Source organism: Cydia pomonella, chromosome 8 (assembly GCF_033807575.1).
Source record: "Cydia pomonella isolate Wapato2018A chromosome 8, ilCydPomo1, whole genome shotgun sequence".
NCBI lineage: Eukaryota > Metazoa > Arthropoda > Insecta > Lepidoptera > Tortricidae > Cydia > Cydia pomonella.
This window is the reverse complement of record NC_084710.1, coordinates 17,807,147-17,832,867: the sequence shown is the minus strand read 5'-3', so window position 1 is coordinate 17,832,867 and position 25,721 is coordinate 17,807,147. Positions and strand designations below refer to the sequence as shown.

Here is a 25,721-nt window from a genome sequence, read left to right as displayed (position 1 = left end):
ATATATTTCTTATATACCAGAAACATCAGGTTTTTAATTCTGGTTAGTTATTACGTATGCACCATAAACAAAACAAGTTTTAGCGGTCAATCACATGTCCGATTTAAAATTAGAACTCACCCGGTCTCGCGGTTGTCCAGGGAATTGTTTGAAGACCGGGGCACCAGGGGTCGGTAGCTGGACCGAGTCATGGTCAGCACTAGCAAGCAAGGGCTTCAACACTCATACCGTCTATTATCACACGTTAATTGAGCAAACGAAGCGTCTGCCACACGACAAAGTACTGATTAACATTGTTTAGTCAAGCCGCACAAGTAGCGGGCCGATAACAACTATCTATCACACATCGAGGACGTATTTATCTAGGCACTCTGCTACGCGCAAAACAATAACATGACGTTAACAATCTAAAAAATCTATTTTGTACATACTCTGAATGGGCCGATCAATAATATTAAGTTGGGGTGAAAGCTCGCCGGGAGCCACCACGCCTCCCGGCCGGTTCTGTCAGAGCTTTTGCAATATTTATTACAACGCCATCTGACGCCTAATAGCTGCATTAAAATTTTACTGAACGCACTCGATGTTTACCTACTTTAGTATTCTCGCAAGGGGCGCTGATAGTTCGTTTATTGATTTTCCGCTCAATTCCCTGAAGAAAAGGACGTATGTGACATGGTTTTTCATACATTACCCGTCGTTTCGTCCAAAAGTAAAACTTAGAAGTTTGCTAAAAATAAACTAATGTCGACTGTCTATGAAAATTTTATAATGTGCCTAATGATAATAGGAAAATATGTGCTATATTTAATTAATGAGTTATTTCAATATTAAATTGTCTTTTTATCTTCGATTTTATTTGTCTGGGTTTCTTCGGCTGGTTTCTCCTTGTCTTCTATGGCTTTCTCCTCTGTTTCCTTCTTTCCTTGTTCTGTTTTTTCGTCGTGCTCCTTTACCAAGTCATCGAGTTCTTTTTCTGCGTTTATGAGGTCCTCTTCTGTTATATTAAGGTCCGGGAAACGTCTCTGTAAGTGAATTCCGATACTTTAAGAGAATTCGGGGGCTGATATTTAAATATTTTAGGTGAATATATCCGTCTCGTTAACGGACGCGACTCCTAAAACTAGTGCGATAAGGACAACGCTAGGTTAGGCGAAAAATTCTGCGTAAAAATCTCAAAAAACGATGTTTCATATTCGACTGTTTACTCCTCCAAAACTAGATCTAAATGGTATTAAAATTATCTGTGTCGGTCTGTTTTGCTTTTTAGGCTATTGATGCCAGTTTGAATACCATGCTCTTTGTGGCCTAGTAAATTAGGCCGTTTTTGCGAATATTTGAAGTGCACTAGAGCCTTAAGAAACAAAAATATCAAACAATGCAAAACAGTCCGACACAGATATTAATAATAATAATCTGTGTTAAAAAAAACATTGCTCTAGCTTCAAAAACCACGGAGGAAACAGTCGAGTAGGTTTGTATGGAGAAATGACTACTCCTGTTGCCTCTCAATTTGGAAGGTTCGTTAAGTTTGATTAATGAATGGAAATTGAGTTTGTCAGGTTTTTTCAAACTGAAGTACCTAAAGTCTAAAGTTTTAGTTAAATATTTTTCACCAAACCAGCTGATAAAGGCTTTCTTGATACTTCAAAAACTGTTGAAAAAGTTGTATTTTATTCTCAAGAAGTTGAAAATTAATTAGACGCATAAGTATTTTGCGTTGCTTCCTCATTTTGACTGGTGGAATTGACTTTTCATTAATGATTTTGAATGATAAAAATTTAATAGCGTTAATTTGGATTTCATTTGCAACGTTTTACTGTTAGTATTTTCCTCGCGTTGTTGTGGTAAACAATTTTGTGTGTCACTCGGTGGCAAAGTTTGTTTAATACATTGAGTGCCGGGAACCGGTGCTCGGCGGGCGCTCTATTGGAAGTAGGTTTCCTCTACAAAGCGGGAAAACGTTAGAATCGGCTACGCGTGTAGCGCTACGAAAACGTTCGCAGTGACCATTTTCAATTTTGGAATCTTTACCTGCTCAATAAAATAATGCTCGAGGGGTTAAGAAAAAAAAACCTTGTAAAAAAATACCTATATCTACGTTAGCATCACGTCGTCGCAATCCTTATTACAATGTCGGAAGATTCAAATTAATAACAATTAATTACCTACATACCTCGTTTCAAAACTGTGTCAGCGCCTACCGTCTAGTTCCTTTCAGGTATATCTAAAATATCTGCGCATGCACTTTAACGTCTTGACAATAGGGGCCTCTATTAAGAATTAAGATAATTATGGAGACTGAGACCCGCTCCGATATATCTGATGCCGACTGTACCAGAAACAAAATGACCCTTTAATCTGAGAAATATATTTTTCTTTTCAGTACCTACTATTTAGATTTGAAATAAACATGGGCTTAAATTTAATAGTGTACTTATGGGGTTAATGTATTTTAAAACACCTGCCCACGTATAGCCAACATGCCAATCGTTAACGCTCCGAAGCGTAGCGTTGTCATCTCTCTATCACCCTTCCAATTAGTGCGACAGTGACAGTTACGTTTCGTTTGCTACGGAGCGTTAACAATTGGCATGTTGGCTACGCGGGCTGTAGTTGTTCATAGACTGCCTCGCAGCGGCGTGAACATGGTGCTGAATAGCCGCAGCATGATCCAGCACGGCGCCATACATTAACATCGACTCGACTATTCTGATGTATAATAGTATAGCTGTAGGCACGAACCTGGAGCTCTTGCAAAGACTGCTGTATAGTCTGCTGCTGCTGCCGCATCCGTCTCGGCAGCGTGAACACAGCACTGAACAGCCGAAGCATGACCCAGCACAGCGCCGTTAGGGCGCCGTACGTGAACATCGACTTCGCCATCGCCCAGAAGTCCACGCCGACTTGCTGCGTCTTCATGTCGGTGACTTCGTATAGGTCGATCGGTCGGTAGTCGTCGTCTTGTGATTTTTTTCTACAAAAGATAATTATGTTACAGTCTTCAGTGTGGCTTGGGCTACAGCGATCCCTACAATTTTCTTCTGATACGGACGGATCGTATCATGCTGGGTACTTTACCTAGTCCAGAGAATTGGCTCAGGCACATATATTTATATCAGAGAGTGCTATATCTGACCTTCCAACCCAGTATTCCGTATAAATATACAGATAGCTGTTTGTTTTCAATCAGACAGCTTCCTACCTCCATATTTTCATCATAACCGACATCTTGAATCGGGACAGGCAAGCGTCGGTAGTTATATGTTATATTATAAAAAAAAACCTTATTTGAAAACGTGATTTCAAGTTACTTTTCCAGGATAGAAATAGAGCTTATCAGTGTTCTTAGCGCTATGAGCACAAGCTCACGTACGTAAATATTAAAAGATGTTCTTACCGGATTCTCTCCCTTAACTCCGAACTAAAAAAACAGGAATCGCGAACCTTAAGATGTACAATATTGTTTAAGATGAGTTACATTTGAGCCACGTCATCACGTCAGCTGTCGAGAGTGGAACGAGCAAGTGTGATGACCCATTTCCCATGGCAATGTCGATGGTCACGAATTATTGATGACGCAGGGGCGGCCAACCGTTGATGCTCGAGTCTTCGACGAAGATAATAGTAGATTGTGTCACAAGGGAGCAAAATGACATATTTACGACGTGGGCGTTCATTCAATTCTGAGTGTACTGAGGTATTTGAGTGTTAAACACCCAAGCTACCTACCATGTGAGCATACCATAAAAGCAATTAACCTTGACAGGGTTGGTAGTAATATAAGACTAAATAGAGTCGGACCACACTAAGTTTTCACGCCACGTCAAGTACGGAGCTAATAGGGATACAATAAGACCAAAGATAAGTGGGCAGAGATTTTCACAGCCCAGACAGTGCAAGAGTTATTTTAAACTTAAAACTTCTATGACATTATTACGTTTACTTAACACTTGCACAGGCTGGGCTATCAAAATCGCTACCAACTTAGTTTGGTCTGACTCTATGCACCTTCGGGTTCTTATTGCCAAGTTAGTGCAAAGTAAGCGTGGTCAGTGCCAGTCGTTTTGAATTTATGGACTTGACAATTTACGGCATCTTAAGGCATTTGCTTTGAAAGAAAACTTACAGTTTATTTTTTATTACGAACATTTCAGACGAATGTTATGAATCCATGGAATCCGTGAATCGATATGGGCTAGTAATTACAACCGTGTCGTCCAGCTGACCGCTTATCCAACGGATATTTTATTGAATGCGCTGTTTTGACACGGCAATACAATGTTAGTCGTGTATCGCTTTGGATAAAATTTACTCGATCAGTCGATCACACTATGCATGTTTTACTATATCAGCGCATATATTTTGTTTTAGTGAAATGACAGTAGTTTTAATGTTCAAACGTTTTGGAAGATATGTACCAAGTAAGAAAACATTCCTAAATTTGTTGTGTTAACTTATTTTTGGACCACCTAGTATTATGCTTTCATATAACAAACGTGAATATTGAATGTGTATATATAGTCCTCCTCATCGTTTTCGATGACGGCGACCCCAAATAAACACATTATGGACGTTGTCTAGCATGAGCCCTAATGTGGCTGGCCAGGCCGAACTTGCTCTATTGCACGCGTGACAATAATTGAATGTGTAGCGTTGTATGGGTTCACTCATATACTGCAGCTACATAAAGTGCTACGTAGTAGCCATAGTTTTTGCCGGTATGTAAAGAACAAGCTTCGTAGAGTCGTAACGACAATGTGCGTCATAACATAATGCGTGCTACTGAATAATTCAAAAAGCGACGATTGCTTCAGTTTAACACAGTTGTTTACGATGTAGGTATACTATACTGCGTGTGTATTTACTACGATAATTATAGTATATTTCTTATAGCTTGGGTAGCGTGACAGATGTCATCTCCATACAATTTTTAACCCATAAATGCATGATTTTTTTTTCTTTTTTTACCCCAAATATATGTTTCACGTAATTGTTTGCTAATTCTGGGAAAGAAGTGAAAAAATTACAACATAGATGTTTACTGCGAAATCAGTGTTAGAAGTTGCATAGGCTAAATCATATTTATTTATAATTAAATAAATCAATAATCATATTAAGAACCTGAAAAATTTCACCACCATGATAACTGATCTTTATTTATAAATGGGAATAATAATGCTCTTAAACAATCTATATTGATTAACTAAACTAAAATATAATATTACAAAATTAAAATTAAACCTAGAAATAAAATAAAAACACATACTATAAAATATAATTTTCAGTAAGACATATGAAAGATCTTACTATTCTTTTTTTATACTACTTCGGTGGCAAACAAGCATACGGCCCGCCTGATGGTAAGCAGTCTCCGTAGCCTATGTACGCCAGCGACTCCAGAGGAGTGACTTGCGCGTTGCCGACCCTAAACCCGCCCCCCCCATCGTTGAGCTCTGGCAACCTTACTCACCGGCAGGAACACAACACTATGAGTAGGGTCTAGTGTTATTTGGCTGCTGTTTTCTGTAAGGTGGAGGTACTTCCCCAGTTAGGCTCCGCTCTAGATCTGGAATGATATCCGCTGTGCTGTGCCCTACCACACAAGAGATGATATTCACAATGCCCATACCTCTCTTTACTACCATCAGAAAGGTACACTATTTGTGATATAGGTTATTATAAAGTTTTTAAATATAAAATTTCAAACCCCGAAAAAACGCCCAAAATCACATACTAAAAATTTAAGTAAAAAATCGAAAAATGGTTTAGTTTTACCATTGACATAATTTAAAAGGAACAAATAGATTTTGTCTCAATAAGTATAAAATAAGATAAAATAAAATATGTATTTTTTATATCCTACACTATGCATTTAAGGGATAACTTTAAAAGCTTAAAGCTGTCACCGTACCCGAGCTATGTGAAACCTACTATAATCATTAATCAACAACGCTATTGGATTTTCCGGTTGAACTCTTTTTTGAGCTAGAATATTTATTTACTTTTTTGCTCATTCATGTTGTTTAAAGCGTAATATTCATAGCTTATTATGCTGTCAACTAATGTGGCAGTGTGCAGCAAATGAAGAATTAATCTTGAAACGTTTTTAACCATTTAGCAAACTCCCGATAATCCATTACCTATGGCTAGTTGTAAAGTTCATTTACGAACACACTTTTGATATTGGCGAAATTGTTATAGGTATAAATTTGATTTCCCAATTCCAAAAAATACCTTCAATTAAATTTAAATTATTATTCATTGAAACAGTTGCTTTTGTTTCGGTTCGATTTAAAAACGAAAAAAATCTATTCTAATGCCGGGGTCACACTAACGGGAACCGCCATTGATTATCGCGATAATGGACACTTTTTCATACGGCCACACTGGGATTATCGCGATAATCAACGGCGTTTCCCGTTAGTGTGGCCCAGGCATAATTTTGTAAGCAACGTTACGGACATTGGTTTCCTTGCGGATACTTACTGCTCAAAGTAGAAATAGGACACGGCGATAATCTGAATAAGTTTCATGAAACCTAGAACCAAAACGGTCCATACGTCCTTGTCCATGTCCATTGTCCAGTAGTCTTCACACGACTGGCAATTTTTTGCAGGCTGTTTGCTGTTGCGTATAAAATATATAATTGAATAGCAATCAATTATTTCGCAACTCACTTCTACCCGCGACATCGTCTGCGTATATTCCGCCCCCCGTTATAGTAGCCGACTGGAGAGAAATTGTATGCTTAGTGTTCACTCCACACATAGATAAAAACACATACAAACGTAGTTAAATACGCACTTATTTTAAAACGACAGGCTAGACTGCTCTGAAACTTTGTATTTACAATAGGATAAGGAATATATAATTAGGTTATGTAGCCTCAGATACTGCAGTAAAAAAATACGCAGGGCAGCGAATTTCAGATTTTCATACAAAACTTGTTTTCGCACTATTTCGTTTGTTTTATAAGGTGGAGCAATATAAACTACTTAATTTTAGCCCTAGATGTACCTCAAGTCATTGTATGTGCAAAGTTTCATTACAATCCAACACGTAGTATTAAAATGAGAACGAAACTCCGATTGTATGGGAAGATTAAATTCGGCCGAACTTACTCTTAATTTTTATACCTAACCTACTAAGCTTAGCGAAAACGTATTTAGGTATGTTAAGATTGAAGCTTAATAAGTATTAAGCAAATTTAAAACTAAACAATGACCAATGAATATTATTCAACCATACCACCCATATAACTTATCCACGTAATTCTCTATGGTACGGCGTACTAGTATCTTCCCTTGAGTGGATGACTGCCGGGATAAAATGAATCCTGTACCTACGGACCCAGACTATAGCTATCAGTAGGTAGGTATAACAACCGCCAAATCTATTTAGCTGTTTTTGCGCTTCGAGCAACAGAGGGAAGGGAGACGGCATTCATACTATTTCCCCTCTGCCAAAGCAGTGGCACAACTGTGCCTATGGCGGTGCATGTTGTGACTCGTCCGTACACAAAAAGAGATCGAGGTGTGCAAGATTTGTCGTTCACGTGTGTCATTTTCTATGTATTTGTGTCGTTATTACAGATTGTATTTTGTATGTAGTGCGTGAGAAGTGCGACTGTGTGCACGTTTCCACCCGCAAAAAATGGCAGAATGATTTATTCGGTAAGATATCGCTCAGGCTCCTCCCTTCTGACGTGTCGGAAGCCGGTGTTGCTCGAAGTTTTTGCGTGATAGAAAAACAAACAGCCAAACATCGAAATAAATAAACTATAACATATTTATAATATTATAATATGTGCATCGGGATTATTAACTGCTAACACTTGGCGGTAGATAGTAGGTAGATATTGTTAGATTATTGTGTGAGGTTCCGTATAATCGGGTCATTATTCTTTTCGTTGTCTTATGTCCCTAAAAAATGTGACGGAGTGTAGCTTTTTGTATGTGATGTAATTTATTTATTTATGATGATGTAATTATTTAATTAAACCGAAATTCGCAAATTGTAGGGATCTTTCTCTTTTACTTTCACTAAGTAAGACGTAATTAGAGTGACAGAGAAAAATGCCCGCAATTGACGAACTTCGATTTTCGCGGTTATAGCCCAGGTTAACAAATAATTGGTGGGTAATTATAGCTATTTCCAACTTAGTACGAAATTATCGATACAAAGATTCTAAAATGATCACTTTTCATTTCACTTGAGTGGAAAAAGCCTGAATAAAAATATGTTCATATGTAAAATCTGTTTATTGTATACTTTCTTGACATTAGCAATAAAGATTTACAATAAGAAATAAAAACCTTTGCAATAAAGAAAACAATGTAATCAACAAAAATATATTAGCGCATCTATTTTATAAGGGCTAGCATAAGTTGTCGCAAGACTAATAAGTTGCGACAATTATATCAAAATCTCTGATTGGTATAGTAGGATAGGATGGAGATATATGTAATGTTAAATTTGTTTTGTTCTGTTAATAATGATTAGGTGCTTATTTTTCTGAAGTCTTCTACGACAAGGCTGGATTAAACAGGCCATTCTAAATGTAAAAATATAGCTAGCCAACAATATTGTAAATAATACCAAAAAATCTTTTATTTTGTTATTTAAATTAATGAAAGTCTGTCAGTGGGGCTAAGATGGTCGGCTCTTTTTCATTCCATGCGTCACTTACGTATTTGTTAGAACGTGACAGGTATGGTGACAAATGATAGACAGCCGTCCATCTTAGCCCTGCTGGATGTTTGAAAATATTTTTTATTCATGCACGAAGTTTAAGGACTGTCGAGATGAGGAAGCGGAAGGGTGTACTCCACCCTGCGATCCCTCGGACTTAATTCGCGAACAGTAATAATGCTGTTTAACTCTTTGAACGCCACGCCTATCATGTGCGGCGCGTCTTCGTGAACCTTGTCGCAATGCACGGAGGTTGATATTGGGCTAGCCGTGCCCGTCAGTTGACGTCTTTTGCGGTGAAAGAGCTAATCAGTCTGTTTAATATGATAATTCAATTAGCTGCATGTTACATATTGCGCTATTTGGTAGCCAGTAACTATTTTTACAGTACATATGATGCTACTTTACCGCACTAGTGCGATAATTAGCACATTACGTAACATGTCGATAATTTAATGGCCCATATGTACTATAAAATGTTGTACGATATATGTGCGGATAGGTAATTCGCAACTCGTGTCGATTTTAAAACACTCCCTTCGGTCGTGTTTAATTTATCGCCACTCGTTACAATTTTTTTATTTTTCGCACTTGTATCGTAATGTACTAATAAATCACACATATAAAACTTGCTGCTTTTTAGCTAGTCTTTAAACCACAGTAGTTGAGTATTTAACCAATTTCCAACGACACTAAATAAAATTATTAAGTAGTTTTGATTCGAAACTCTTAAAGTGGTGCCTACTTTTTAATTAAACAGGAATTCAGAGATACGATTTTAAATTAAATATCTATAAACATATATAAAAGGACAGTAATATTGTTAATCACTGCCCAGTACTTATATACTTAATAAATTTTGCAATTTCTACTTAATTAAGAAATAATATAATAATCACCAAAATATCTAGTCTTTTTCTATTAAACATACCAGCTGACAATGAGCATGTTTTAAAGAGGTATTTTACTGGAATAAGGTAATGATCTTTAATTACGAAAACCGCAACCAAACAATACTTTATATTTTTATATCAATTGTGTAAGATGGTTTAGGGAATATTGCATGATTTATGGAATATCATCACCTAGGTTCAAATTGTAGGTACGCTTGATGTAAAATACATTAAAAATTGTCAGGGCGCCTAGCCAAGATGACAATTGTTGATAGAAAATGACAATCGAAATTTGAGTAATGTATGGAAGTAGTCGTGTAACTATTCGTACCATCAATCATGCACATTTTTATATTTGAAGGAATATAAAAATGTGTTGGCTAGGCTAGGATTGTCATGTTGGCTAGGCTCCCGAGTCAGCCTCGTTAACATATTATCATTCGAACATTATACAACTCGCTTACAACAAAATTGAACTAAATTTAAAAATAAATGTGACATACAGTAAAACTAGCATTGGATCTAAATTTCTCTTACAAAGTGAGATATAAAAACTACTGTTCATTCGAGTTAAGAAAACGGCATTTAATATCATAGTATTTTCACTGAGCGTTCACTTTTTTTACGTTATTCCTGAGATTTCTCACAAGCATACTAAAATTTAAGCACTATCCACCTTTCCAGGTCCTGAAAGCTAAAAGCAATAAATCTCATCAAGTGTACTCAGGTCTTGATTATTCATTAGCCTTGCCTATCACCATATAGGTACATATACTAAAGCTCTATGAAAGTTTCTATTTTCGGAAATAGAGGGTTTTAGAGGCATTAGAATACTTGAAAATCTTTTTTTTTTTACAAAGCATGTATAGCAATCACTGAAAACTATTGTTCCTTTGAAACCCATTTGGAACACTTCGTTGTCAATCTTTGCATGCGCTTGTCGACGTTACGACTTTAAAAATAAAGACTATTTTGATGAAATTAGGAATTCAGAAATTACATTTCAAAGTTTTATTAGATTCTGATTTCAGATAATTTTATTTCAGAAATGACCTTACTTTTCTCTGGTTAAGGTGCGTCCAGGTCTGGAAAATGCTTTTAGCCTACCATTCGCGAACAATTTGCGCAATAAAGGATTGCTATAGTTTGGCAAGATTGGTTCTGTCAGTGAACCGTAGGCAGAGGAATAGGTACTGTCCTTCTCTTATATATCGTCAGGTGACAACCAAACCTCACTAATTACTACCACAACTTCAGAGTCATAGTGAACGTTACTAGTAATTAAACAATGTTGACCAATGTTTAATCTTTTTTTGCAATTGCTGAATTTTGCTTCTCACCTGACCATATGTATGTAGACTTCGCACGGGTTAACAAATTATACACCTAAACCTTCCTTAAGAACCACTCTATTGATAGGTGAAAACCGGATGAAAATCCGTTCAGCAGTTTTTGAGTTTATCTGGAACATACAGACAGAAAGACGCGGTAAAAACTATTAGGGGACAAAACGGGGCTTGTGATAACCCCAAAAAGAGGGATGTACTGCCAAAACTTGTTTGCCAGACTGTCTTCTTAAGTACATTTTGCACTCAAATGCGCGGCACATTCGGGACGCATTCGTCAGATCTGGATGGACCTTTAGATATTTGCACTTGAAAATCTATAATGAGTTCGGCCGTGGATCGGGCCTTTATTAAATATTGATGTACGAAGCGTAGAATCAATAATGTATTCATTAATACTATCAAGGCTAGAGTTATTGCATCCAACAAGGCAGTGAAGCGACGGCAGATATGTACTCACACAACTACGAGGAAAAGGTTATTCATTATAACGTATATCTATTTGTATATTTATTTACAACTATTTTTTTTATGTAGTTTCGGGCATAACATAACTGAGAACGAACATTTTTAATTTTAGAGTATGAAATAAATCATCTAATTGATGGAGTCTAATATTTCAGTTTCAAAATTTAATAAAAATAAACGAATAGTTATAAATTTCATTCCTATATTTCCTACCGCGCTTAAAAATCACAGTTTAGCATGAGTTGTGGGTAAAAATATAGATGCGAGATTTTATACAGGACCTTATTGCCATATCAGTAAGGTTTTAAATAGGTTTCTGATAAATTGGTTCCATTGATATTTTTACTCTGGACTGTTGTACAATGATTTAAGATTCACAAATCAAAAAGCATCAAACTGAAATACGTCTCGTGACAAAATTTCTAATCGTTTGTGATACTTATTAAGTAATACAAAGATAAAAAAATCACGTTCAAAATTCGACACTTTTTGACCGTTTGTGACATCGCAATTCATGTGACATGACTAGCGTACGGACTTGTGGTGACTATCTAAGCTGTGTGTGTGTGTGTGTGTGTGTGTGAGAGAGAGAGAAATGGAGTCGTTATTATCTAAAAAAATATTATTAATGACTAAATTCAAATTGTATATGAAATTAATTATAAAATTAAATACTAGGTTCCTACGTCGGAAATGTTATGTTACATATGCTGTCCTATTTCCTTTATAATTCTCACACTTAATCGATATACTTCCTAACCATATACATACAACTTTCATTACTGGCCTAAATTTTCTTAAATTATAGATACGACAATATAATTTGGTGTTGTTTATTTGTAGTATAATAACGTTGGTCTGCTTTAGGCCTAATCAAATTGGGAAATAATGAGAAAATTAATTTATTATTTACATTTCAAACACTTTGGCACTACTTATAAGAAGTTTATATTTAAGAGAAATCAATTATTAATCGTTATTCATTCAATTATAAAATATATCAAGGCGACTCCATTGTTCTCTGCCTAATAATGCCACCACCTGTTCGTACGCTAGAAATGGTCATTTAGTCACCATCAAGTACTTTATCATTAGTTGCAGATATTACTAAGAAAACTGCTTCAAACATTTGGTAAGCACCTTAAAATATGACTACCAATTTTACCATTTACACATTCCGGTTCTTTGGTAACGCCTCCATCGCCTTAACTCAAATGAATCAACGCCTAGTGTTGGATAACCTGTACAATTTGTTGGTCGCCCGCGGGCGGGCCGCGTTCAGGGCATGTTCTGTAGGCATTCCTTTATTTGGGTCCACGCTTGAAGATTCTAGAAAACAAAAGGAATTATTATTATAAAAACATAAAACCGACTGCTTACATATATTTTTGAAATGGTTTTTTCATTAGCTTTCATTTGGTACCCATATTGCTATGGTACGAAACACCCCTTTTTTCACTACCACAATTCTGACGAATTCAACGACCATTCATATGTTATAAACCGTCCAGCCGTTTGGGCTGTTGTAGGGCGTGCCAAAAAATCTGTGACCAACGGTGCCCTATTGATTTTCGGACAAATATATGCCGATTTTCGATTCGCCGACAACGATTTGCAGACGAGTTCTTTGACCGAGTAACGATTGGCAGAATGTCATTACGCATAAAAGTCGTTTGCACGAGTAGTCAATACTCAGAACATTGATACGCATATTTACTTTTCGTAGAATAATCATTTAGTAACTCTCACAATTACCCGAAAAACTATTGGTCGAAACACAATAGGTCGAATAATCATTTGGCATTAATATTGATTAGAAAAACTTCCCTCTTATTTATGGCTAGACTAGGACATGACAAACCTACACATTTTGTTTGAGTCGGATAAACATGGTCTTGGTACATTTAATTATATAGTGATTTTCACTAACACAAATAACTGAAATAACCATAAAATCTTATGCCTTGAAACGAGCAATTCTTTTATATATATTTATAAATTTCAGGGATCTCAGATCGGCTCTAACAATATTGATGAAATTTGCAATATGAAGGTTTTCGGAGGGCGAAAAATCAATCTATTAGCTAGGTCGTATCTCTGGGAAAACACGCATTTTTTTAGTTTTATACATTCCCCGAGCAAGGCTCGGTCTCCCAGATATTAAAAACCTATATTGCATAGGTACGACACCCGCACTGTTAACTGTTCATCGGTAGACCTTATTACAAAAGGCATAAGGTCCACAAATGGAAAGTTAACGCATTCACTGCCAACGTTTTCGTAGCGCTACACGCGTAGCCGATTCTAGCGTTTTCCCGCTTTGTAGAGGAAAGCGACTACGAACAGAACGCCCGCCGAGCGGGTTCCCGGCATTCAATGTGTTAAGAGTGTTGCCACCTATGCTTTTGTTCATATTTAAACTGATTCAAACCTAAACTGTGCTTAACACATATACTTAAAAAAGGATAATATTTTATTTAATCCTTTTTGAAGTCGGTTTTCTTTTTTGTAAAAAAAAATGTTTCGAAAATAACGATGTATAAAATGTTAAACGTTATTCGACTAAACACTTCTTAAACGAAAAGATTACTCTGGCAAATGAAAACCGTCCAATAATAGTTTTGCTAATTTACACAGAAGCGAACTGAACTGTATGTGAACCAAGAGTGCGTAACGTTAGTCGTCCAAAAGTTACATCTACAAATGAATCACTCTGCAAAACGATGTTCGGCGAATCGTTGTCTGCGAATCGATAATCTGCGAATTAATTTTCGGAGAATCATCACGGGGACCAACGCTAAGGAAAACCAGTACGAGCGCACTCCTTAATCATACAATTCATAGTACCTCAAGTTACAGTGGCAAAACAAAGCACTACGTAACTGCGCTCCATCGTAATCATAATAACACGCAGCCTAGAGTGTCATTCATATGGCTCGCCGAGCAGTTAAGCTAACAGGATTGGATGACGCATTTACTGCCCTCCTCTCTAGTTTCGAATGTTATACGAGTCTCGTGGTCATATTGTGCTGGTTTGCTCGATTGCAAGAAAAATTACCCTCTCTTTTATTGTTAGTGGTAAGTGAGATAGACAGACTGCGAAGTTTGAGCGAGACTGCGAGATTGCCATGCCCCTATCTATGCCCCGCCTCCGAGTGCGTACTTTAGGGTGACCAAGCACGCGTTGAATATTCGAATTTCAAAAAGTGGCTAGAAATTGAAAAATATAGAAAAAAATATATTTCACTAAGATTTTTTGGGGACTATTTTCAACTTATATTACCGTATGGCTAACTGCTCAAAAAGATACCTCTATGTAAATAAAGTATAATTGCCGTTTTGGAATTCTTAAAGTTTCATAGTTTTCGGAATTCTATCTGATTTACAGTGTAAAAGTGTTACTATTTTAAAGTGCAAATGTGAGTTAACCAAACAAAGATTTCTTACCTTTTTCGCGGCTTTAACTTGCAATGATATGAACCCGACCAGCGACTCGTGGAGGTCTTTGTCTTTTTGCTTTTGGAAATGTTCTATTTCTATAGCAGCCTTCTTTGAAAACTCTCTGAAACAACAATTACTTTGTTAAATATTTTTTGCAATATTTGTATATTTGCTCTCCTTAAAGTAATGTGCCAAATAGTTTTTTTTTTTTTTTTTTTTTTTATGGAGGATAGGCAGGCGTTTGACCACGATCACACCTGATGGTAAGTGATGATGCGGTCTACGGTAGTGACATTTAAACGAGTGATTATGAAACAGGGGCTGTGCTGCCCCTCCCCCTACAATATCCACACATACCCCTGTACTAGTACTTACTCCAGGTCCCGCTTGGCCTTCTCGATGTTCTCCTTGTCCTGCAGTATCTTGGCGTCGAGCGCCCTGGTGGCGTGGTCGCGCACGATGTCGGGGTCGGTGCCGCCGAACAGCCGCGACATCAGCCCCGACTAGTACTTACTCCAGGTCCCGCTTGGCCTTCTCGATGTTCTCCTTGTCCTGCAGTATCTTGGCGTCGAGCGCCCTGGTGGCGTGGTCGCGCACGATGTCGGGGTCGGTGCCGCCGAACAGCCGCGACATCAGCCCCGACTAGTACTTACTCCAGGTCCCGCTTGGCCTTCTCGATGTTCTCCTTGTCCTGCAGTATCTTGGCGTCGAGCGCCCTGGTGGCGTGGTCGCGCACGATGTCGGGGTCGGTGCCGCCGAACAGCCGCGACATCAGCCCCGACTAGTACTTACTCCAGGTCCCGCTTGGCCTTCTCGATGTTCTCCTTGTCCTGCAGTATCTTGGCGTCGAGCGCCCTGGTGGCGTGGTCGCGCACGATGTCGGGGTCGGTGCCGCCGAACAGCCGCGACATCAGCCCCGACTAGTACTTACTCCAGGTCCCGCTTGGCCTTCTCGATGTTCTCCTTGTCCTGCAGTATCTTGGCGTCGAGCGCCCTGGTGGCGTGGTCGCGCACGATGTCGGGGTCGGTGCCGCCGAACAGCCGCGACATCAGCCCCGACTAGTACTTACTCCAGGTCCCGCTTGGCCTTCTCGATGTTCTCCTTGTCCTGCAGTATCTTGGCGTCGAGCGCCCTGGTGGCGTGGTCGCGCACGATGTCGGGGTCGGTGCCGCCGAACAGCCGCGACATCAGCCCCGACTAGTACTTACTCCAGGTCCCGCTTGGCCTTCTCGATGTTCTCCTTGTCCTGCAGTATCTTGGCGTCGAGCGCCCTGGTGGCGTGGTCGCGCACGATGTCGGGGTCGGTGCCGCCGAACAGCCGCGACATCAGCCCCGACTAGTACTTACTCCAGGTCCCGCTTGGCCTTCTCGATGTTCTCCTTGTCCTGCAGTATCTTGGCGTCGAGCGCCCTGGTGGCGTGGTCGCGCACGATGTCGGGGTCGGTGCCGCCGAACAGCCGCGACATCAGCCCCGACTAGTACTTACTCCAGGTCCCGCTTGGCCTTCTCGATGTTCTCCTTGTCCTGCAGTATCTTGGCGTCGAGCGCCCTGGTGGCGTGGTCGCGCACGATGTCGGGGTCGGTGCCGCCGAACAGCCGCGACATCAGCCCCGACTAGTACTTACTCCAGGTCCCGCTTGGCCTTCTCGATGTTCTCCTTGTCCTGCAGTATCTTGGCGTCGAGCGCCCTGGTGGCGTGGTCGCGCACGATGTCGGGGTCGGTGCCGCCGAACAGCCGCGACATCAGCCCCGACTAGTACTTACTCCAGGTCCCGCTTGGCCTTCTCGATGTTCTCCTTGTCCTGCAGTATCTTGGCGTCGAGCGCCCTGGTGGCGTGGTCGCGCACGATGTCGGGGTCGGTGCCGCCGAACAGTCGCGACATCAGCCCCGACTTGCCCGCCGCGGCGCGGTTGCGCTCAGCTATCCTGGTGGCGAAAGTAACTAACTTATGTATTGTAGCGAGTGAGAAAACATCAATCAAAATATTGCTATTAGGATTTATTCAGGACGCGAGGATCAGAAAAGCCAAAGGCGCTTTTGTCCGGCTAAAAACCGGTCTGGGATTTGAACGTGCTCACCCGGCGGATCAAGTTTTCCGTCTTTTATTCTATAGTGAAATCTGTTTTGCTATTCGGCTGCGAGACTTGGAGAGAAACAATGAGTCTGACCGGCAAGCTGCGAGTGTTTGTTAATAAATGCTAAGATAACAGATCCTAATATCCATTCTGCGCATATTCTAGCCGAACACTATCAGCAACGAGGTTCTATGGAATCGATGCGACCAATTCCCGATCAAGCAAGAAATCGTTCACCGGCAGCGTTTGTGGATAGGGCACACCCTGCGAAGAGCTGAGGACAACCCGGCCAGGATCGCGTTGACGTGGAGGCCGCCCGGGAGCAGGCGATGGGCGGGCCGGCGCTCGTGGCGGCGCAGGCGGCGCCGGCCCGAGGGAGGCACGCGGAGCGCGAGCCACGGGACAGGAGCCCGGGTACGTCCTGGACCCGTACGTCCAAAAGAGAGGTATAGGCTTTGTTAATGTCATCTCGCTTTGTGTAGTAGACCACAGCACAGCGGATGTCATTCCAGATCTAGAGCAGAGCCTAACTGGGGAAGTACCTCCATCTTACAGAAAACCGCAGCCAAATAACACTAGACCCTACTCATAATGTTGTGTTCCTACCGGCGAGTAAGGTTGCCAGAGCTCACGAGGGTGCGAAGTGTTAGGGTCGGCAACGCGCATATGACTCCTCTAGAGTTGCAGGCGCACATAGGCTACGGAGACTGCTTACCAACAGGCGGGCCGTATGCTTGTTTGCCACCGACGTATTATTAAAAAAAAAGAGCGGATGGCGACGTCTCACGAAGACCCTCTGTACCATAGGACGACAACAAAACATTGCTATGATACAGAATACGGACCCTCTAACGCCTTAAAAAGATAACAAAAGCATTTCGTGACGAGTAATTGTCAAGGCGAGGCTTGCCGAGATCCGAGTCATAATATGCCTGTTTCTGCTGAGTATTCTTAAATAAATAAATGTTTATTCAAAAAAACAAACCTTAAAACTAAATCACAACTTCCGCCAAACCAGAGTATGGTTTGTTGGCAGACGAGGCTCCAAATAATAATAAATAATAATGTGTCATAGTTACCGGTTAGCAAGTGTGTCGTGTGCGAGCTCCGTGGCTCGCTGCAGAGCCTCGTGGTTGTGCGCGAGTTGCTGGAGGGCGCACGCGTAGAACAAGTATTCTTTTAGTTGGTCGGCCAGTTGCTCTTCGTCTTCGGCGACCGCGTCGATGCCTTCTGCTATTGAATCTGAAAAAACAATGCTCTATTTATTCCCCTTCTCATTACAAGTTCCGGGTTTTCTATTGACCAAGAATTGGCGCAGGCCTTGATAATGGTACCAGCGAAAACGAGATCTTTCCAAATCAGTGTCATTATTGGGCTTAGCCCAGTTTCCTGCTTGTAATAATGTCGCCCATGTCTTTTCGGACGATGCTCCACTCGCTGAACAGTTCCCGTAGCCGCTACACCCGCGTAATTCTAGATCATTCTAGACTAGAAGATGTAATGTACCGAAATAGTGTCCGGCCTTCTGCAGCCCATCGCCTATGTCTTTCTCGAAGACGCTCTACTCGCTGAACAGTTCCCGTAGCCGCTACACCCGCGTAATTCTAGATCATTCTAGACTAGGCTAGAAGATGTAACGTACCGAAATAGTGTCCGGCCTTCTGCAGCCCGTCGCACATGTCTTTCTCGACGACGCTTCACTCGCTGAACAGTTCCCGTAGCCGCTACACCCGCGTAGTTCTAGACCATTCTAGACTAGACTAGAAGATATAATGTACCGAAATAGTGTCCGGCCTTCTGCAGCCCGTCGCCCATTTCTTTCTCGACGACGCTCCACTCGCTGAACAGTTCCCGTAGCCACTACACCCGCGTAGTTCTAGATCACTCTAGACTAGACTAGAATATGTAATGTACCGAAATAGTGTCCGGCCTTCTGCAGCCCGTCGCCCATGTCTTTCTCGACGACGCTCCATTCGCTGAACAGTTTGCCGTAGGCCGCGTGCAGCTTACATAATGCGTAGTTTTTCTCGATTATTTTAGACCTGAAATAAGATAAGTGTAATAGTAAAACGTAAATATAATAAAGTATAGTAGTATAAGAGCTTTTATTGCAGAGGTATCTAAGGGATTAGTTATTTACGATACAAGTGCGGAAAGTAGGAAATTCGCAACGAGTAGCGATGAATTAAAACACTCTTCTTTCGACGTGGGCACGGAAAGAGACACCATATGTACTGTAAAAAAAAAGTTGTAAGACAGATGACCGACCGGCGGCGCACGCGACTAACGATGAGCAATCGTTTGCTTCGCGAGCGTTTACAGCAACGTGTGATTAAGAAGACGTCAACTGACGCGCGCGGCGACAGCCCAACCCAATATCAACCTTCATGCAATCCGACAATGTTCATGACGACACGCCGCATACGATAGGCGTGGCGTTCACAGGTTTTTTTTTACATAGGTTTAATTCATAAGTTAATCGCCAGCCGCTTTCTCGCTGCTGGTCGGACAGGTGCCATAGAGAAAAAAAAATCTTTGTAATATTGCCGCAATTTTAACTTCAAAATTTCATAAAAAATACAAACCTAGTATAAAGAAAATTTCCTAAGTTAGTTTCCAACTGCTTTCCATAGTTTTTGACAGTTTCTATTTCCGGATCCGGCTTCTTAAGTCTGATTGACACTGACAGAGATTTCAGCTTGTTCTCCGCTTGTAATAGGTATCCTGAAAAGTAAAACAATTTAAGATCCTTATAAATCAGATATCCACTACATACTCGTTCTGTAATCTTGACCAGAGACCTCGGGCGAGGAAAACGTACGCGCCGCCTCGGCCAAGGCACGTCTACACTGGCCGGTTTGCGCGTGAGGAAATTGCCTCGCGCGTATGCTCACTCTATGCGGACCCGTCTGTTAGGGAGGGAGGGCAGTGCGCATGTATCATCCCTGGAGTTGTAGGCGTCCATAGCTCACCACTTACCATCAGGCGGGCCGTATGTTTGTTTGCCACCAAACGTGGTAAAAAAACGGGGCACATGTGATATTATTTTTGTTACAGCCGTGGCAAAAAATCTAGCTGGTCCTTGTAAATAAAACAGACAATAATAAATAATAATGGAACTGTGCGTATTTTATTTAGGCTTTCCGACCCATATATGCGCCCATACTCTCCCATAGAAAATGTCAAAGCCAGACAGCCTAAATGTATGAAACAATTTTTTTTCGCGATTTTGGGGTTGGTCCCATAGCAAAAGTTGCTCAGTATGACCTATATATTCACCCTGTAAATTATTGCAGGTAACTAAATAAGCACCCTGTATAAGAAGTGAGTTTTCTCCAGTAGGGTGACAACAACTATAGACAAATGGCAAATATGTATGGATATACCACAAATTAGTGTCCGACCGAAGTTTCGGTTTCGGCATAAAAATCATGTTTGGGCCGAAAGTTCCATTTCAGCCAGTGTTTTTTCGGTAGTGCCGGCCGTAGTTTCGGTTTTGGTTTCGGCATAAAAACCGTGATTCGGCCGAAACTAGGGCAATCCCGAACCATCGGTGTCTGTTTCGGGTTCGGTAGAACACTACCATAAGCAAATCTAACACCAACATGTCTTTATAAATAGTTTAGGCGAAAAAATCTTGAATTAAAAATGAATTGGGTGAAAACGGCTTTATACACCTACACTTTAGGTCCAACTCTGATTTTTCTTCAATAGTGGGCCTCATTATACACATTCAACATACCACTATCAGTGATGGTTTCCCGCCAGTGCTCCTGCTGCAAGAAGCTGATGAACTGGAACTGAAGCTGAGCCGGGGATGAGAGGCCACACGGAGGAGGAAGTTCTCTAACCTTGCCCACTGCTACTCTGGATCTGTCTACATACCACTGTCGGTGATGGTCTCTCGCCAGTGCTCCTGCTGCAAGAAGCTGATGAACTGGAACTGAAGCTGAGCCGAGGATGAGAGGCCACGCGGAGGAGGAAGTTCTCTAACCCTGCCCGCCTCTCCACTCTGGGTCTGTGTCTACATACCACTATCAGTGATGGTCTCCCGCCAGTGCTCCTGCTGCAAGAAGCTGATGAACTGGTCATCGAAGCTGAGCCGAGGATGTGAGGCCACGCGGAGGAGGAAGTTCTCCAACCCTGCCCGCCGCCGCTCCACGAACTCTGGGTCTGTGGTGTCAGATTTCCGCCAGGCGTAAAGAACCTAGAATTAAAGGAGCAATATCTTAGCAAACCTAATGGCAATTAACTAACACCAATTTAAACTTTCACGATTTTTACACATTTTTAAATTATTTCTATAATTATTCGCATATTGAGTTTTAAATTTACCTCCGACGTTTCGAGAACGGCGTTGTCCCCGCGGTCTCGCAGAAGACTGGCTACAATTGACATCAACTTCTTCTAGCCGCGCGAGTTTTGCGAACTACGTGCATTTGGTCTTGTTTATCAACTTGAACGTCGGAGGTAAATTTAAAACTCAATACACGATTATGTCCCGTTTCTATAATTTAAAAATCATATAACCCCGTTTTCAAGTTTGCAGTTCATTGAAAATAGGGATTGTCAAAAAAACAAGCCCTAAATTCGCCTTTAGTACATAACTTCGCCTTAACTAACATTAAATCACTATAACTTGTATCATGGCCGTTTAGTACTTAACTCAACATTTAGGATTAGGAATAAGTTTTAGTATCATTATTATAAGTATTATAACAAAACAAATTAGGCACAGATGGGGCAGGGTGGCAAAGTCAGGTTATTTAATAGTTTTTATTTTTTACTTTAAATCTTATTTTACCCAGCTTTAAATCTTATTTTTCGTCAGGTGACAAGCAAAAGTCACTAATTACTAAAAAATAATTACCACAAAAATCAACCTTATTCCAGTGTAATATGGTTCATTGTGGCTATGAACTTGTGGTAGTAATTAGTGACTTTTGCTTGTCATCTGACGACTTATTATTTATTCAATAAAACAGAGCTGCATTTGTTTTGTTTCGTTCAATTTTAAAACAAAACATAATCAACTCTATTTTCTACATTATAAGCTCAAATTTCACCAATTTTGGACGTTTTTTGTATGCTTTAGGTTAAAATGTACAGTTACCCTTTTCTCTGGCAGTGGCGGCACCACACAGTGTGGATAGGTCACTAAAAGATAGTCATGTATCTGTTCAAACTCCGTGTATCTCCTCCAGATGGTACTGATTTTGGATTGTACTAGTTTGTAGTCTGGATCTGTTACTCTACAAACAAATAAAAAATACTAATTAAAAGCAATTTAGGAATATGTCTTTCATGATTACCCTATCATAACCCATGGGTAATTTCATTGAAAATCAGGGTGGGAAAAAAAATGTGCACCCTAAATTTGCCTTTAGTACAGTTTGTTCAGTTGGTACAGTCGAGTTTATAAATATGTATGCATTTTTTACTTTATTGCAATGGATTAAGGCGAAGAAATGTATTAGTAGATTGTATAACAAGGGCATAAAGGTTATTTTGCCGCATTTTTTCAAAACTAAAGAAAATCGTACTCAGGCCGCTCGGGAGCGCGCCTGTCGGGAGCGCGCCGGTCGGGGGCGCGCGGGCGGGGGCAGTTTGTATGGTAGATTTTGGACTTTATAGCTAAGTTAATGCTCTAGAACATAATAAGCAATTATATGCCGCTTACACGCGACTTAAACGTCAATTTTACGAGCATGAGAAGTAAAAATATATTTCTGAACTCAAATGAACCGTCAGCAAAACTATTAGCTAAGCCAATAGTTTTGCTGACTGTACATAACTTCGCCATATCCAGGTTCTAGGTAATTTCAATTATTCTTAACCAATAGTGATAGGAAGCCCTAATTGTTTACCAGTATATTTTTTTTTCAATAGGAAACAATCATCCCTCCCTCCCTCCCTCCCACCCTCTTTGGATTCGACACGCCCCAAGTAAACCTGTATTTAAGCAACTACTCTGCAAGCATCTTCTGTCAGAAGAATTTAAATACTCGTAATGTTCTCCATCTTGTATGTATAAGCATGTAGTAATATGTACGAGTATTAGTTTATCTTTTGTATATCATATAAGTAATAGTATTTGATCATAGTTTTGTAGGTTTATTATTATTATGTTTAAATGTATGTATAATATTTTGTTTTTCGGTTAAATAATTTATGAATATCTTCTGCACCGACATATATGTCTCTGTTTGACCCAATGGTTGACTGGTAGAGCATGCCTTTTGGCATTAAGTCCGCCATTTGTACATTTTTCTTTGTTTGTGAAATAAAGTTTAAATAAATAAATAATAATTACTCACATGCACAAATATCATACAGTCACGTCAGTCACCATCAGATAAAAAAAAAACAGTAATAGGAGTGAGATATGAACCATGATTACCTTTTATATTGTTTTTGAGCTCCCGATATTTCGACGCATGCATCACGGAGTTACCCGTGAACAAGATGCATGTAACTGTAACTGCGTCGAAATATCGGGTGCTCGAAAACAATAAAAAAGGCACAGTTTATATCTCGGTCAATCTAACTCTAGTGAAACTAACCGTGAATCATTCAAAACTGTTATAGTAATAAGAGTAGTAAAGGTGCCCAAAAATTTCTGAACTATAACAAAACCTCTAGCATAAAAAAATCGTTTATTAAAAGAAAGAAGATAAAATTACATAACTAGCTCAGTGGTCCCACACTTGGCTAGGCCTGTATTGTGGTGACTACTCTATAGAATTAACATTACATTTTTGGGGTACCCTCTAAAGTATAATTGATGAAAAACATGCACTGAATTAAATACATGCAAAACGAATACTAACTAATACTATATTTACAAATATGTTAGTATGTAAAATATTTTGAGTGAAAATTAACAATAACTGAAATAAGAATCATGATGTGTATGTGAATATGATGTGATGTGTTTGTGAGTGCCTGTATGAGCGACCTTAAGAGATGTACTTGTGTTGAGTAGGGTGTAGGAGTTAGCCAACCAGTTTCGTTGTTTGCTCAGTTTCATGGTAGTTCAGACTATTCAACCAGTTGAGAACTTTCCTCTTGGCTTCAGGCAGGGATGTATTCTTAAAGCATTATACTAGAGGATTTATTCAGAAATTAGTGAACAATCTGGCCATTTGAATATACCTGATGGCGACTGCATTTCACAGTAATTGTATGGTTTTTTAGTTATAAACTTCCCAACAACATAATTTCGAACAATGACAAATTAATTAATATTTAATCAACAAAAATAATATATTCCTTATCACTACACAGCACTGACTTGGCTCAACCTAATTTAATTATAGCATATTATCCATGCAAATACTGGTTTTATTATCGATAATACCATAAATTCCAAGTTTTTTAAATGCATCATACTGAGCATAACCCTCTGGGTAGCATTTTGATATAAATTGAAATGCAGTAAAATGACACCATTTTTACTGTATGTCCGAATTAAAACTTAAGTTTCCATATTGTAATTAGTTAAAGTTGAAAATAATCATCATTGCATGATTTCTCGAAAAGTAACAAATAATAATGTCTAATACATTGACTGTTGATTAATAAAATAAAAACTGTGACTGAAATTTCTTGTATTATTTGAAGTTGTTCTAAAAACCTTGTAAGACAAATTTTGACACATTAACCGCTTCTCCTGTAAAAGTACTAAAATGGCACTTACAGTATTATGCTTCTAAGGTAAGGAAATATGCAATCCTCATTTTTTAGTTCCATAGCTAAAATGGTCAAAAATAATTTTTAAAATTTCATGATATCCATCCATTATTCTGTGTAATTTCAAAGTATAATTAAATTAAGTGATGATGTCTAAATTCTTTCTATTAACCATGCATCTAAATTGGCTTGAGAATGAGACAAAGAGAAGAACGTAATAAATTTATAAATTGTAACAAAAAGTATTATAGCAAAATTGGTTGCATTTATTTTTGAGCATTGTAAATTATACAATATAATTAAGTTAGAACTGCCATAAAAATAGTTAAATACCATAAAAAGTAACTTTTGTCACATAGGTAGGTACTTGACACAATTATTGAGGTCAATGTTATTCAAACAACTTTTCATTGGAGGCAATCAACAGACTTTCAATAGGATAGTCAGCAAGTAGGAAACCCGAATTATACAGGAACAAATTAAGTGCTAATTGAACCACTTAACAAGCATTGTGGGCGATAATAAGCATAATAACAGCAAAGACTTACTTCAGGTCTATTAGATATACAGTGTAGTGGTCCCTCACGTGTAAAGTTCCATTAGCACGCTTCTCTGACTCCACTATTGATATATCAACGTGTTTTATCAATGTGTCCTGCGAAAAACAATAATAAAACTATGTTATGATGATTTCACATTCAGCGAGGAGGCGTTTCAATAAAAACAACAGGCAGACCTGAGACTCGTAGTCTTCTAACGTTTCTATTACACTAGGCGATCTTGAAGGCTTAACTGGTGAATTTTCTGCAGACATTTTAACTACGATTCTTTGTATATTTTTATAACAATGAAATCAATTTAGAGTCGAAAATTGTTCAAAATCATCTCATTCTCACGTCTAATTTGGACTATTTTTACGTTTCGTGACATAGACAACTTTCACGCTCCTTTTCATGTCTAGTCGATCTGTCAACCAATTTATCTATCTAACATTTGACATTCACATGAGTATTTAATATGTCTAGGTTATCAAAATATTTTGACAAAATATAATTTAGAGTTAATGTTTCAATTAAATTTATAAGGCACAAAGTTGCATAATAGTAGCAG

At 39.4% G+C, this 25,721-nt stretch overlaps 3 protein-coding genes across 4 annotated transcripts in view; all 3 read right to left on the bottom strand.

Annotated features, from left to right (window-relative positions):
• The window catches only part of LOC133520755 (uncharacterized), a 116,527-nt gene extending 116,152 nt beyond the window's left edge, over positions 1 to 375 (bottom strand). Inside the window, exon 1 of the mRNA XM_061855388.1 lies at positions 121 to 375. Within this exon, the coding sequence (XP_061711372.1) occupies positions 121 to 191 (71 nt within the window). The 5' untranslated portion in view covers positions 192 to 375. The remainder of the gene's footprint in view (positions 1 to 120) is intronic.
• Positions 376 to 749: 374 nt separating this feature from the next.
• Positions 750 to 6,645, bottom strand: LOC133520761 (uncharacterized). The gene is made up of 3 exons (XM_061855397.1): positions 6,490 to 6,645; positions 2,746 to 2,977; positions 750 to 1,025 (listed from the first exon to the last, which is right to left on the bottom strand). The coding sequence occupies exons 1-3, from the start codon at positions 6,579 to 6,581 to the stop codon at positions 831 to 833; spliced, it is 519 nt and encodes a 172-aa protein (XP_061711381.1). The 5' UTR covers positions 6,582 to 6,645; the 3' UTR covers positions 750 to 830.
• Positions 6,646 to 8,249: 1,604 nt separating this feature from the next.
• Positions 8,250 to 25,534, bottom strand: LOC133520720 (sorting nexin-4-like). Of its 2 annotated transcripts, XR_009799796.1 has the most exons (11): positions 25,348 to 25,534; positions 25,160 to 25,266; positions 22,033 to 22,171; positions 20,952 to 21,126; positions 19,505 to 19,643; positions 18,834 to 18,961; positions 17,999 to 18,161; positions 16,738 to 16,769; positions 15,218 to 16,598; positions 14,849 to 14,963; positions 8,250 to 12,730 (listed from the first exon to the last, which is right to left on the bottom strand). XR_009799796.1 is itself a non-coding variant. In XM_061855336.1 (10 exons), the coding sequence occupies exons 1-10, from the start codon at positions 25,423 to 25,425 to the stop codon at positions 12,680 to 12,682; spliced, it is 1,257 nt and encodes a 418-aa protein (XP_061711320.1). In that variant the 5' UTR covers positions 25,426 to 25,533; the 3' UTR covers positions 8,250 to 12,679. The 2 variants fall into 2 exon arrangements, 1 of the variants encoding a protein (XP_061711320.1); XM_061855336.1 differs by lacking the exon at positions 15,218 to 16,598 and having other exon boundaries at positions 16,608 to 16,769; positions 25,348 to 25,533.
• Between the last annotated feature and the right edge of the window lie 187 nt (positions 25,535 to 25,721).